Genomic DNA, 15,923 nt, shown 5'->3' with positions numbered 1-15,923 from the left:
ACAGACCCCTATAATCTCTTAGTTCGTCGTATAAGCGACCGAACTGCCTTAACCAGACCTCATCCCTCTTTGCATCCCCTCGCTCAATGACGGACGTTTTATCCGACATCTGATCTTCTCTCAACAATTGCGAATCATTCTTAAACTCAATCTCCAGTTCCGCTGTGGGTATTACAGCTGCCACTTTATGATCGATTTCCGGAACACTACTTAAATTGTTCTCACTGACAGCGAATGTATTTTCTACTGCCGTGTATACAGCTGATCTACTACTTGTGGGCGCACTCTTTTCTCTTAACACTGGCACACTCTCCCGCCGTTGATTATTCCATACAGAATTTTCATAATGACGATACCTGGGTTTTCTCCTGTTATTGGGCCGCCAAAATTTCTCCACGCCCGCTCGGCCCCTCACCGGCGCGGCTAATGGTTTCCCTGTCTCGTCCCAGCAGATACGCTCCCCGGATCCTGCTGAGGCGGCTGATCACACCCTCTGGCGTTATTACTATTCTGTGAACCCCGTATCACGTTAGTATGATACTGGTTTCTGTCATTCCTGTTATCATTTGCATTGTACCGATTGTTATTACGGCCCGAACCATTATTGTTATTGCTGCGGTATGCATTATTCCCATGGTTATCGTTGTTATGGTTGGGGTGGTACCCGTTGTTGTTACCACGGCCTCTACCACTGTCGCGATTATTGCGCCAATAGTCCTCGTCTTCAACTCTTTCCAGGAAATCATTGATTGTCCTGTAATTGCTTCCTACGTAGCGTTTTGTATCATCTGGAAGCTTCTTGTAGAGTTCCCAGACTATTTCGGATTCCGTGCGGCGATCACGCAAATATTCCAACTTGCGGATCCAGCCCTCACAAAACTCCCTCATCGAACCGCGCGAATTCGCATCGAAAGGCCTCGATACGACAAATTCGCGCCAGACACTTTGCTGTTTTTGCTCTGACCAGTATTCAGCCAGAAACAAATTTTTAAACTCGTCAAAAGTCAGGTTCGTAATGTTGAGGTTTAAGCCCCAACGCTTGGCATCACCAGCCAGCACATCAATAACCGCATTAATTTTTCTCTCATTAGTCCATGATCTGGGTAAAACTCTTTCACAATTCTTAATGAAATCCGTCGCGTGTATACCGCCTTTTTTCAAGGGGTCGAACCGCTCCTCTTTCGTCAACAATTCCGAACTATGTGCACAGATTGGCACATAGCTCTGTTTTTCGTCAAGTTTCTTTTCTAATTCCGACACTCTCATAATTACTTGGCAAGTGGTTGTCGCAAGCGTTTCCACTTCCCTCTTTTTCTCTTCGCAGGTATTAGCCTGCTTCGTCACTTTGGTATCTACTTCGGATACTAAAGCCTTTAAAGTTTCCACCTTCTGTTGATCCTCTGTTTTCACTAATTGAATTTGTTCCGTCACCTTATTCTCGATGATCGGAGCAACTGATTCTCCTACACTTTTCTCGATTCTGCTAATTTCGGAATCAAAACGAGTATTTATGCTCGCAATTTCCGCCTGAACGCCTATCATTTCCTGTTTAAGATTACCGATTTCGGTATTAATTACAACAATATCTTCTTTGATTTTATCAACTTTTGTATTAACAACTCCAACATTGTTGTTAACAACATTAATAGCTTTGTTCTGATTGTCTAGCTTTCGTTCAATTTTTTCAGACTGAGCTTCTTGCTTGGCAGACAGAGCTATAATTTCTGCCGATTGACTCTTGATTTCATTAATCAAAACATTCAATAAATCAGTTAAATTCCCGGAGACTACCGGTTTTACTTCCGTAGCTGGTTCCTCTATACATGTTCCCCCGTATTCATCATCAAGGGGTACAGGTTTGATTTTCGCTTCCGATTCCGAAACATTTTCTAAAGTTTGGAATTCCATTTCTGCTCTTTGTTGCGTTTCGGCGGTCGCGTCTTTCATGCTAGCCGCCTGCCCCTGAACAATGGGAACCGCCGTGCGCGTTTCCCACTGTTCGACCGATTGTTCCGTATCCAAGTCTACCAAATTTTGGTAATTGTTGCCTTCACTCATTTTAATAATTTTCAATATAAATGCCAAATCTCAAATATAATTAGGATTCCTCACACTATTTATTCTCGCTGACGTAACGACCATTTCGTAACCAGTACTTTGTTACGAGATTTGCACAATGCAAACTTCGTGTCCAGAACAACCTCAAAATTGAAGATTGTCCTGTCACCAGGTCGCCACGTGTAACCTCCCCCTCACTTACCGACCTTAATGACAGTGAAAAATGAAACCGCGTGTACCTAATGGGAGTTTTGGGAAAGCAATCGTCACCGAAGTTAACCTGTCGGTAAAGAGGGAGGAAAGGGTTACATCTATATGAACGGAAAAATGCAAATGAAACTGGTGGAAATCAATTTTGAAAAGGGGTAAAGTTAATAAAGAAAGTAAATGGGCGGCCGTTACGTTAACAATTAACTAGCGGTAATTAGATATTTGAGATTTGGGGGAAATCACGGTCGCCAGTCCTAAGGACAATTACTATAGTAACTGAAAAAGAAAGGTTATTACACATATAATTAGCACTAGAAGCGTGGCAACTGAAGGTTGACACGTGTAGTGTGAAAACTGAAAGTTTGTCAGAAGTAATAAATTTCGCTACACTCTGACTTAATTTAGCAAAAGAATTAATAAAACCGGAAAATCGAAAATTAATTTAGTGACTGAAGTTAATAGTGAGCTTTCTTTCTGAAGCACATCGAAATCCAGTAAAATACGGTTAGTCTTGGACTACCTCAACAATCATTTCAAAAGCAACTTGACTCTACGCAATTTAGAAACGAGAGATTTAACTTTGAACTTGAATTAAATGATTCTGAACTATTAACAATAGTAAAATTTAGTACGTACCAAGCTGAGCTGCAGTCACAGGTAAGCTAAAATATGCTAACAAAACTCGCACTCTAAATTTGTGCTCGTGTAACCTAAATATTGTAGCCAGCTACTGAACTTTGAAATTAAAGCAGTGAAATCTAATTATATTATTTTAATGCTGGCGTTTGAATTTCAACGACACTCGGGTTCATTTCGGAAAAGGAAGGGACCCTGCTTGGCAATGCAATTGGGACAATGAGCAACAAAGGTTCATGCTAAGTTGCTGTAATTTTGCGAGGCAAATGGAACAATTTGAAAGGCTGAGGTCTGCCATACAGTTCTGAAACTTTACGTGCTTTTAGTCTTCCTTGTTGGTTGATTGAAGGTTTGAAGCCGTCGATCGAGGAGGTGGCGACAGTCGCTCATTGTCGGCCGTCGCTGTTGCAGAAGCTGGATGTTGGCGCGCCTTCTTCTCGACACGGTCACCAGACGAAACGGGCTCTTGATGTGCGCCAGCTAATGCTTCCCGTCCGCGACACCATGTCAGAAACTATCATCGCGAGTCGAGCGCAATTACATGCTGCCAAACCCCGAAAGCGCGGCAACTCGCGGGAGCGTCACACAACACACCTGCTCCACTCGCTACTCCCGCCACACTCCCACTGTTCTGCCCGCGCTTCACGCGGCAGAGTTAACACTACCAAAGATCCTACACACTTTGAGTCTTCACACGACCTATCGATGTAATCGTTCGATAGCAGTTTTCCCTAGGCAAGACCCAGCGTAAAAATACAAATAATATTTACGAAACAAACCAATTATACATCGACATAAATGCATAAATATATATATATCCAAACAGTAAAGCAATTACAATATATAAAGAGACAGAAATGTCATATCTTGAGGTAACAAAACAAGGAAAAAAATAATAGTACAATAGATGGAAATAGGAGGATATGCATTTCCGGCGTTACACGTGCCCCACATTGTCTGAGGATGTTCGTGTAATGTAAACAGACTCAGAAAATGTCCCAAAAAAGAAACAGCGGAAATGCATATGCTCAAAACATCAACAAAATTTAGCATTCGTCTAATTAAGCATAAATAAATTTCTTTAGACCATAATAATTGAGTGGAGACACTCCTAATCTTATTCCACTCTGTCATCTTGCACAAAATAAAACAGGTTGACAACATATTAAAATTCATAGAAAACATAGAAAATGGTTTAGCTATTCTAAAATTGTCAAAATTCCCAACAGTATCAAGAAATGGAATACTATTTACAAAATTAATCAGAGTACATGGTCATAAAAACAGGTAGATGAAAATACGCAAATTAATAATTAATTACATAGAATACACATTTTTACATAACCCTTTCATAATTAATATTCTCGTCATGGGAGTCCATTAAACGCTAAACAAGAAAATAACACACATCAGATCGAAAAAAACATAAATATTGACAGTAGAATTCTTTCAGCTGTCCAGGAAGAAAAACAATTCCGCCTTCCGTACTCGCAAGTACAAAGAATGCCGACAGCGGCCCAAGAGCCAACAGCGGCACAAGAGCCGACAGCGGCTCGCCTCGCCAGTATTGTTGCGCCCGCGTGTGCGGCACGCTTGATCTCACTCGCCCTTGTGACGGCGTTTCCAGAACGTCCGTTTCACTGAATTCTTTCGGTAAAACTCACTCCCGAGTAATCTCAAGGAGTCCCTTAATACTATCACAGTGGATAACTCAACACTGTCCATCATCACACGCATGTACTAGCCTGAAACTTAAAACAGCGTCTAAGTACATCGGCAATGACTAGTAAATCACATATTTATGGAATCTTACAGCTATTTACAAAATCATATTTACATTCCTTAATCTACTGTGACTCAGCTGAAAACTTAAACTAGCAGCTTGGATTTTTCAGTTGATTAGATCATGATTAAATTGATTAAAATTAAATTGATTAATCAAAACGCGCTTTAGTGTCATGACGACGTATGCGAGCATCGGCTTTTAGCTTCATTACTTCTCGCAAACGATCCTTTTTCACACCAATACTAATGTCAATCCGTGGAGGGAATTTGATTATCTCTACCACTAAACTTGTACTTCTGTCACCCAACAGGATTTCCTCTGGAGAAAATTCCGTAGATTCATGTCTCAAGGTGTTCATAATTCTCTCAAATACTGCTACATATTTGCCCCATGCCCTATGGTTGTGATGGCAATAGGTACGGGAAAGTCGGCCTCGTCTTTGTTCGTGTGTTACGTTTGACACACCGTCTACAATACTTTCCAATTCACTTTCTGCATTATTGTCAATGCCGAGATTCTTCACATTACAGTAGTTCAGATTCATACCTATGTCAATACCATCCGGCCAGTTAACAATGTGTATAGGCTGGTATTGCCTATGCACACCGTCTCCTGCCTCGTCAAAACTAACTACTATTGTTTTATCTTGGGACGTACATGTCAACGTTTTGCTTTCGCAGTTAATCACTGCACGGTACTTTAATAGCCAATCTAACCCGATAATTACTTCCGTAGTTAAGTCTGGCACGACGACAAACTCTTGTTCAAATCGTGCCCCACATATCTCGAAGTTGACGAAAATCTGTTTTGTGACCGGTTTACTGGCCTTCCCAGTAGCACCGATAATTTTCACTCCTGTTACTGGCATAACTACGATGCCAGGTCTGTCTTTCAGTAACTCAAATATTTTGTCAGATACAGCACTCAATTCTGCACCAGTGTCAATCAACACGTTTAGTTGTAGGTCGTGCATATTAACGGACACTACTATCTGTCTACACTTGTCCTCGACTGTTTCTTTATTTTCCCACAGTAAATCCTCGTCTATATCCAGGTCATTCCAGAAAAAACCATCCGGCTTTGATCCTAAATCCGGTTTATCTGGCGGCTTTTTCAGCCTCTGTTCACTTACAGTTTTAATTTCAAAACGTTTGTCCTGAGGCATAGTCTGTAGCGTCGCCTCCAATACCGAAACCTTTTCCTGTAACTCGTCAACTAGTGAGTGTTGCTTTGCTATCGATTCACTAATTGTCACCTTCGTTGATTCCTCTTTGGTCAGATTGATCTCATCTGCCAATCTACCTGGAGGAATGTGCCCAGTCGCATCTGAAATTACTTCCTCTGGATCTGCGCAACCCACACTGCTACCGTCTGACCGCATAACGTCAGCTCTAACCTCATACACGCTGAACTCTATGTGCTTTTCTACCAATTGTGTCCGGCTATCACTAAAATTTTCGTAATCTTTCCCCTTAATACTCTCGCAATGTTTAAACTGGAGGTTTGCGTCGGATGGGTCGGCTACTTCTACCACTATAACTTTCGGTAAAGTCTGCCGGTTAGGGCCAGAACTTTCCGTTACTCCTTCAACATCTAACTCCTGCGGGACGAAACACGACGAATCTTGCTCGTGCTGCCCATTAACATCAACTATTTCTGGTAAAGTCTGCCGGTTAGGGCCAGAACTTTCAATCACTTCACAAATACTATCTTCCTGTGGGACGAGGCGCGGCAAATACTGCACGCGCTCCCCATAAACACTTCTCCCATACAGACCCCTATAATCTCTTAGTTCGTCGTATAAGCGACCGAACTGCCTTAACCAGACCTCATCCCTCTTTGCATCCCCTCGCTCAATGACGGACGTTTTATCCGACATCTGATCTTCTCTCAACAATTGCGAATCATTCTTAAACTCAATCTCCAGTTCCGCTGTGGGTATTACAGCTGCCACTTTATGATCGATTTCCGGAACACTACTTAAATTGTTCTCACTGACAGCGAATGTATTTTCTACTGCCGTGTATACAGCTGATCTACTACTTGTGGGCGCACTCTTTTCTCTTAACACTGGCACACTCTCCCGCCGTTGATTATTCCATACAGAATTTTCATAATGACGATACCTGGGTTTTCTCCTGTTATTGGGCCGCCAAAATTTCTCCACGCCCGCTCGGCCCCTCACCGGCGCGGCTAATGGTTTCCCTGTCTCGTCCCAGCAGATACGCTCCCCGGATCCTGCTGAGGCGGCTGATCACACCCTCTGGCGTTATTACTATTCTGTGAACCCCGTATCACGTTAGTATGATACTGGTTTCTGTCATTCCTGTTATCATTTGCATTGTACCGATTGTTATTACGGCCCGAACCATTATTGTTATTGCTGCGGTATGCATTATTCCCATGGTTATCGTTGTTATGGTTGGGGTGGTACCCGTTGTTGTTACCACGGCCTCTACCACTGTCGCGATTATTGCGCCAATAGTCCTCGTCTTCAACTCTTTCCAGGAAATCATTGATTGTCCTGTAATTGCTTCCTACGTAGCGTTTTGTATCATCTGGAAGCTTCTTGTAGAGTTCCCAGACTATTTCGGATTCCGTGCGGCGATCACGCAAATATTCCAACTTGCGGATCCAGCCCTCACAAAACTCCCTCATCGAACCGCGCGAATTCGCATCGAAAGGCCTCGATACGACAAATTCGCGCCAGACACTTTGCTGTTTTTGCTCTGACCAGTATTCAGCCAGAAACAAATTTTTAAACTCGTCAAAAGTCAGGTTCGTAATGTTGAGGTTTAAGCCCCAACGCTTGGCATCACCAGCCAGCACATCAATAACCGCATTAATTTTTCTCTCATTAGTCCATGATCTGGGTAAAACTCTTTCACAATTCTTAATGAAATCCGTCGCGTGTATACCGCCTTTTTTCAAGGGGTCGAACCGCTCCTCTTTCGTCAACAATTCCGAACTATGTGCACAGATTGGCACATAGCTCTGTTTTTCGTCAAGTTTCTTTTCTAATTCCGACACTCTCATAATTACTTGGCAAGTGGTTGTCGCAAGCGTTTCCACTTCCCTCTTTTTCTCTTCGCAGGTATTAGCCTGCTTCGTCACTTTGGTATCTACTTCGGATACTAAAGCCTTTAAAGTTTCCACCTTCTGTTGATCCTCTGTTTTCACTAATTGAATTTGTTCCGTCACCTTATTCTCGATGATCGGAGCAACTGATTCTCCTACACTTTTCTCGATTCTGCTAATTTCGGAATCAAAACGAGTATTTATGCTCGCAATTTCCGCCTGAACGCCTATCATTTCCTGTTTAAGATTACCGATTTCGGTATTAATTACAACAATATCTTCTTTGATTTTATCAACTTTTGTATTAACAACTCCAACATTGTTGTTAACAACATTAATAGCTTTGTTCTGATTGTCTAGCTTTCGTTCAATTTTTTCAGACTGAGCTTCTTGCTTGGCAGACAGAGCTATAATTTCTGCCGATTGACTCTTGATTTCATTAATCAAAACATTCAATAAATCAGTTAAATTCCCGGAGACTACCGGTTTTACTTCCGTAGCTGGTTCCTCTATACATGTTCCCCCGTATTCATCATCAAGGGGTACAGGTTTGATTTTCGCTTCCGATTCCGAAACATTTTCTAAAGTTTGGAATTCCATTTCTGCTCTTTGTTGCGTTTCGGCGGTCGCGTCTTTCATGCTAGCCGCCTGCCCCTGAACAATGGGAACCGCCGTGCGCGTTTCCCACTGTTCGACCGATTGTTCCGTATCCAAGTCTACCAAATTTTGGTAATTGTTGCCTTCACTCATTTTAATAATTTTCAATATAAATGCCAAATCTCAAATATAATTAGGATTCCTCACACTATTTATTCTCGCTGACGTAACGACCATTTCGTAACCAGTACTTTGTTACGAGATTTGCACAATGCAAACTTCGTGTCCAGAACAACCTCAAAATTGAAGATTGTCCTGTCACCAGGTCGCCACGTGTAACCTCCCCCTCACTTACCGACCTTAATGACAGTGAAAAATGAAACCGCGTGTACCTAATGGGAGTTTTGGGAAAGCAATCGTCACCGAAGTTAACCTGTCGGTAAAGAGGGAGGAAAGGGTTACATCTATATGAACGGAAAAATGCAAATGAAACTGGTGGAAATCAATTTTGAAAAGGGGTAAAGTTAATAAAGAAAGTAAATGGGCGGCCGTTACGTTAACAATTAACTAGCGGTAATTAGATATTTGAGATTTGGGGGAAATCACGGTCGCCAGTCCTAAGGACAATTACTATAGTAACTGAAAAAGAAAGGTTATTACACATATAATTAGCACTAGAAGCGTGGCAACTGAAGGTTGACACGTGTAGTGTGAAAACTGAAAGTTTGTCAGAAGTAATAAATTTCGCTACACTCTGACTTAATTTAGCAAAAGAATTAATAAAACCGGAAAATCGAAAATTAATTTAGTGACTGAAGTTAATAGTGAGCTTTCTTTCTGAAGCACATCGAAATCCAGTAAAATACGGTTAGTCTTGGACTACCTCAACAATCATTTCAAAAGCAACTTGACTCTACGCAATTTAGAAACGAGAGATTTAACTTTGAACTTGAATTAAATGATTCTGAACTATTAACAATAGTAAAATTTAGTACGTACCAAGCTGAGCTGCAGTCACAGGTAAGCTAAAATATGCTAACAAAACTCGCACTCTAAATTTGTGCTCGTGTAACCTAAATATTGTAGCCAGCTACTGAACTTTGAAATTAAAGCAGTGAAATCTAATTATATTATTTTAATGCTGGCGTTTGAATTTCAACGACACTCGGGTTCATTTCGGAAAAGGAAGGGACCCTGCTTGGCAATGCAATTGGGACAATGAGCAACAAAGGTTCATGCTAAGTTGCTGTAATTTTGCGAGGCAAATGGAACAATTTGAAAAGCTGAGGTCTGCCATACAGTTCTGAAACTTTACGTGCTTTTAGTCTTCCTTGTTGGTTGATTGAAGGTTTGAAGCCGTCGATCGAGGAGGTGGCGACAGTCGCTCATTGTCGGCCGTCGCTGTTGCAGAAGCTGGATGTTGGCGCGCCTTCTTCTCGACACGGTCACCAGACGAAACGGGCTCTTGATGTGCGCCAGCTAATGCTTCCCGTCCGCGACACCATGTCAGAAACTATCATCGCGAGTCGAGCGCAATTACATGCTGCCAAACCCCGAAAGCGCGGCAACTCGCGGGAGCGTCACACAACACACCTGCTCCACTCGCTACTCCCGCCACACTCCCACTGTTCTGCCCGCGCTTCACGCGGCAGAGTTAACACTACCAAAGATCCTACACACTTTGAGTCTTCACACGACCTATCGATGTAATCGTTCGATAGCAGTTTTCCCTAGGGAAGACCCGGCGTAAAAATACAAATAATATTTACGAAACAAACCAATTATACATCGACATAAATGCATAAATATATATATATCCAAACAGTAAAGCAATTACAATATATAAAGAGACAGAAATGTCATATCTTGAGGTAACAAAACAAGGAAAAAAATAATAGTACAATAGATGGAAATAGGAGGATATGCATTTCCGGCGTTACAACGTCTCCATTCGTCCCTCCATTCACGCCTGTCGCGACACCACTGGAGGCGGGCTGCACGATGTTGGGGCGTGAGCGGAAGACGGCCTAACGGTGTGCGGGACCGTAGCCCAGCTTCATGGAGACGGTTGCGAATGGTCCTCGCCGATACCCCAGGAGCAACAGTGTCCCTAATTTGCTGGGAAGTGGTGGTGCGGTCCCCTACAGCACTTCGTAGGATCCTACGGTCTTGGCGTGCATCCGTGCGTCGCTGCGGTCCGGTCCCAGGTCGACGGGCACGTGCACCTTCCACCGACCACTGGTGACAACATCAATGTACTGTGGAGACCTCACGCCCCACGTGTTGAGCAATTCGGCGGTACGTCCACCCGGCCTCCCGCATGCCCACTATACGCCCTCGCTCAAAGTCCGTCTACTGCATATACGGTTCACGTCCACGCTGTTGCGGTATGCTACCAGTGTTAAAGACTGCGATGGAGCTCCGTATGCCACGGCAAACTGGCTGACACTGACGGCGGCGGTGCACAAATGCTGCGCAGCTAGCGCCATTCGACGGCCAACACCGCGGTTCCTGGTGTGTCCGCTGTGCCGTGCGTGTGATCATTGCTTGTACAGCCCTCTCGCAGTGTCCGGAGCAAGTATGGTGGGTCTGACACACCGGTGTCAATGTGTTCTTTTTTCCATTTCCAGGAGTGTAGTATCCTAAGAGACGTCTATAATTGGCGCGTACTACAAGCTGTTCCTGCAAAATTCCTGCAAAATGTTTTGCGCCCTAAAATTCGTGAAAGAAGGCCTGAATTGTTTGCAACTGTTGTCATCATTTTGTACGATAATGCAAGAGTGCATACTGCCCATCCAGTTAGAGCAACTCTCGAGAATTATGGATGGGAAATACTTCCTTACCCACCATACAGTCCTGATATGAACCCACCAAACTTTGATGTGTTTCGCTAATTGAAGGGACAACTCCGTGGAAAGCGTTTTGATACAATTGAAGAAGCTTCCAGTGAGATGACCCCAATAATCGGACAGCTCAACAACGAAGGTGCCCTAGCAGGAATGCAGAAGTTGCTAAAACGTGGGGTAGCTTTCATAAGCACGAATGGAGATTGTATTGAAGGCGTATTTTGTAAACTAAATTGTTTTCTTCAGTTCTACAGTGTGCAGAACATGTGAAGAGACTCTCGTAAAAAAGACTAGAGGAGGCTTGTACAGCGTAGACTAACGTGGATAGTTGCATCGAACCAGCATTCGGACTGAAGGCCACAGTAACACATGACGTCTACGTCTACATCTACATACATACTCCGCAATCCACCATACGGTGCGTGGCGGAGGGTACCTCGTACCACAACTAGCATCTTCTCTCCCTGTTCCACTCCCAAACAGAACGAGGGAAAAATGACTGCCTATATGCCTCTGTACGAGCCCTAATCTCCCTTATCTTATGTTTGTGGTCTTTCCGCGAAATGTAAGTTGGCGGCAGTAACATTGTACTGCAGTCAGCCTCAAATGCTGGTTCTCTAAATTTCCTCAGTAGCGATTAACGAAAAGAACGCCTCCTTTCTTCTAGAGACTCCCACCAGAGTTCCTGAAGCGTTTCCGTAACACTCGCGTGATGATCAAACCTACCAGTAACAAATCTAGCAGCCGGCCTCTGAATTGCTTCTATGTCCTCCCTCAATCTCACCTGATAGGGATCCCAAACGCTCGAGCAGTACTCAAGTATAGATCGCACCAGCGTTCTATAAGCGGTCTCCATTACAGATGAACCACATCTTCCCAAAATTCTACGAAAGAACCGAAGACGACCATCCGCCTCACCACAACTGCCATTACATGCTTGTCCCACTTCATATCGCTGTGCAATGTTACGCCCAAATACTTAATCGACGTGACTGTGTCAAGCGCTACACTACTAATGGAGTATTCAAACATTACAGGATTCTTTTTCCTATTCATCTGCATTAATTTACGTTTATCTATATTTGGAGTTAGCTGCCGTTCTTTACACCAATCACAAATCCTGTCCATGTCATCTTGTATCGTCCTATAGTCACTCATCGACGACACCTTCCCGTACACCACAGCATCAGCAAACAGCCGCACATTGCGATCCACCCTATCCAAAAGACCATTTATGTAGATAGAAAACAACAGCGGACCTACCACACTTCCCTGGGGCACTCCAGATGATACCCTCTCCTCCGATGAACACTCACCATCGAGGACAACGTACTGTGTTCTATTACTTAAGAAGTCTTCGAGCCACTCACATACTTGGGAAACAATCCCATATGCTCGTACCTTAGTTAGGAGTCTGCAGTGGGGCACCGAGTCAAACGCTTTCCGGAAGTCAAGGAATGTGGCATCTGTCTGATACCCTTCATCCATGGTTCGCAAGATATCATGTGAAAAAAGGGCGAGTTGCGTTTCGCAAGAGCGATGCTTTCTAAAGCCGTGCTGATGCATGGACAGCAACTTCTCTGTCTCAAGGAAATTCATTATATTCGAACTGAGAATATGTTCGAGAATTCTGCAACAAACCGATGTTAAGGATATTGGTCTGTAATTTTGAGGATCCGTCCTTCTACCCTTCTCATATACAGGCGTCAGCTGCGCTTTTTTCCAGTCGCTCGGGACTTTACGTTGGGCCAGAGATTCGCGATAAATGCCATCTAAGTAAGGAGCCAATGCAGTAGAGTACTCTCTGTAAAACCCAATTGGAATCCTATCAGGACCTGGCGCTTTGTTTATTTTCAACCCATTCAGCTGCTTCACAACCCCAGGGATGTCTATCACCATGTCATCCATACGGGAATCTGTACGAGAATCAAACGGCGGTATGTTTGTACAATCCTCCTGCGTGAAAGATTTCTCAAATGCTAAATTTAAAATTTCAGCTTTCGTTTTGCTGTCTTCCGTTGCCAGGCCAGACTGATCGGTGAGTGACTGGATGGAAGCCTTCGACGTCTCTTGCTGTTTAATCCATTTCGTGCAGTGCTGCCATCTCGACAGTGGGTTGTACTGTGAGAGTGGAACAGGTGGACGCTGCGCAGGTGGTGTACCTGATGCGGAGCCAGCGGCGGGTGGCGCGCCTGGTTCAGCAGACGCGCGAAGCGTGCGCGCGCCTGGGGGACGGGCGCGCCGCGGCGGCCGAGCTGCGCCTGCGCAGACTGACGCTGGGCTGCGTCGCGTGCTGCAGCGGCGTCGGCTGCGTGTGGGCGGCGGGCCCGCTGCTCGCCGACGGCGACGCCCTGCCCTACCGCCTCTGGTCGCCCCTCGACGTCACCGCCGCGCCCGGTTACCACATCACCTACCTCCTCTCGGTCAGTATCTGCCGCACTGCACACGAGCATTCCTACTTGTCGCGCGCAGAGACTCCGTAGTACCAATTCATTCCTGAGAGAAAAAAAACATCTCATCTGACAAAGCACTTCAAATCCTCAGTACAGCTACATTACTGTACCACCAACTGCGACATGGTCGCGTATACAAACAGTGATCCAATACTGTCAAATGTTTTTTATTCCAGTCTTTGATTACAATATCAATTCTTTAGACGATGACCGGTTTCAGTCCGTAATGACCATCCTCAGATCTTTTTTACACCGTGTCCTAAAGTGATAAGGCCATAATGGCATCGTCAAAAGCTTTATACGTTTTGACGATGCCATTATGGCCTTATTACTTTAGGACATGGTGTAAAAAAGATCTGAGGATGGTCATTACGGACTGAAACCGGTCATCGTGTAAAGAATTGATATTGTGATCAAAGACTGGAATAAAAAACATTTGACATTACTGTACCTTAAAATTATGGAAGTGGCAGGTACGAGGGTAATCCCAAAACCAATGCCTCCTATTTTTTTATAAGTACAGAACTCAGTTTGTGTCGCAGTTGGTCACACTGTTATGAAGAGTGCTTCACGCGCAGTGTGTAAACATGCGCACGCCGCGCTGAGGCGCTCAGTCTTGGTTTGGGAGCCGTTGAAAATGGAGCTACCGTTGGATGTTACCGCCAAGTGCGAACTGCGCGCAGTTATTCGGTTTTTGAAGCAAACGGGCCGGCCGCGGTGGTCTCGCGGTTCTAGGCGCGCAGTCCGGAACCGTGCGACTGCTACGGTCGCAGGTTCGAATCCTGCCTCGGGCATGGATGTGTATGATGTCCTTAGGTTAGTTAGGTTTAAGTAGTTCTAAGTTCTAGGGGACTGATAACCACAGCAGTTGAGTCCCATAGTGCTCAGAGCCATTTGAACCATTTGAAGCAAACGGCACTGCGCCAATTGAAATCCATCGCCAATTGACGGAAGTGTTTGGTGAGTTGTGCATGGGTGTCAAAAATGGCCGGCTGGAGTGGCCGTGCGGTTCTAGGCGCTACAGTCTGGAACCGAGCGACCGCCTACGGTCGCAGGTTCGAATCCTGCCTCGGGCATGGATGTGTGTGATGTCCTTAGGTTAGTTAGGTGTAATTAGTTCTAAGTTCTAGGCGACTGATGACCTCAGAAGTTAAGTCGCATAGTGCTCAAGCCATTTGTGAAAAATGTTCGTAGCTGGTGTAGAGAATTTGCAGCTGGTCGGACCAAAATTCGCGACGAACAAAGGAGCGGGAGACAGTCAATCTCTGAGGGGACAGTGTTGAAGGTTGAGCAAAGCATGCGTGAAAATCGGCGGATCACCCTGGATGATCTCTGCACGTCGGTCCCTGAGGTTTCCCGAAGCACCGCTTACAGAATTTTAACGGAAGCATTGAACTACCGGAAGGTGTGTGGAAGATGGGTGCCACGCATGCTGACTGAGGACCACATGCGGCAACGAGTTGATGCTTCCCGCACATATCTTCACCGCCTTCCATCCGAACAGGTTAACTTTTGGACTCAATTGTCACGGATGACGAAACCTGGGCATATCGCTTTACACCTGAGACCAAGCAACAATCACGTCAGTGGTGGCATCCTTCTCCGCCAAAGCCGCGGAGCTGGCGGCGTGCTGGTATGACATGGGCATACAAAAACTGCCAAAGCGTCTACAAAAATGCATCGACAGAAATCGTGATTATGTCGAAAAATAGCTAAATGTTCAAGCTGTAAACTGATGTAAACCACTGTCGAAATAAACATGTCTATGTACTTATAAAAAAACAGGAGACCTTACTTTTGGGATTACCCTCGTAGGTTCAGATGCAAGGTGATTCAGGTAAGCTATTCACCTAAAAGACGCTGTTCACAAGAATTAGAGGAACACCTGTATGAATGTCAGGCATCTTAAATCTACACTCAGGAATCAAGGAAAATGGTACACCTACCTAACATCGTGTAGGGCGCTCGCCAGCACGCAGAGATGTCGCAACACGACGTGGCATGGACTCGACTGCTGTCTGAAGTAGTGCTGGAGGGAACTGATACAATGAATCTTACATGTCTGTCCATAAACCCGTAGGAGGACGAGGGGGTGGAGATCTCTTCTGAACAGCACATTGGAAGGCAATCTATATGTGCTCAATAATGTCCTTGTCTGGAGAATTTGATGGCCAACGGAAGTGTTTAAACTCAGAAGAATGTTCCCGGAGCACTTGAGATGAACGTGTGGCGTTGTTGACCGGGAGGCCCCATCCGGAG

The 15,923-nt window shown here is 44.6% G+C and overlaps 1 protein-coding gene across 1 annotated transcript in view; it reads left to right on the top strand.

Annotated features, from left to right (window-relative positions):
• Positions 1 to 15,923, top strand: part of LOC124775731 (odorant receptor Or2-like) — a 102,887-nt gene that overhangs the window by 11,240 nt on the left and 75,724 nt on the right. Inside the window, exon 2 of the mRNA XM_047250559.1 lies at positions 13,307 to 13,634. Coding sequence (XP_047106515.1) covers positions 13,307 to 13,634 — 328 coding nt within the window. The remainder of the gene's footprint in view (positions 1 to 13,306; positions 13,635 to 15,923) is intronic.

The sequence above is a fragment of the Schistocerca piceifrons genome, chromosome 2 (assembly GCF_021461385.2).
Source record: "Schistocerca piceifrons isolate TAMUIC-IGC-003096 chromosome 2, iqSchPice1.1, whole genome shotgun sequence".
Lineage (NCBI taxonomy): Eukaryota > Metazoa > Arthropoda > Insecta > Orthoptera > Acrididae > Schistocerca > Schistocerca piceifrons.
This window is presented reverse-complemented; position numbering and strand designations above follow the sequence as displayed.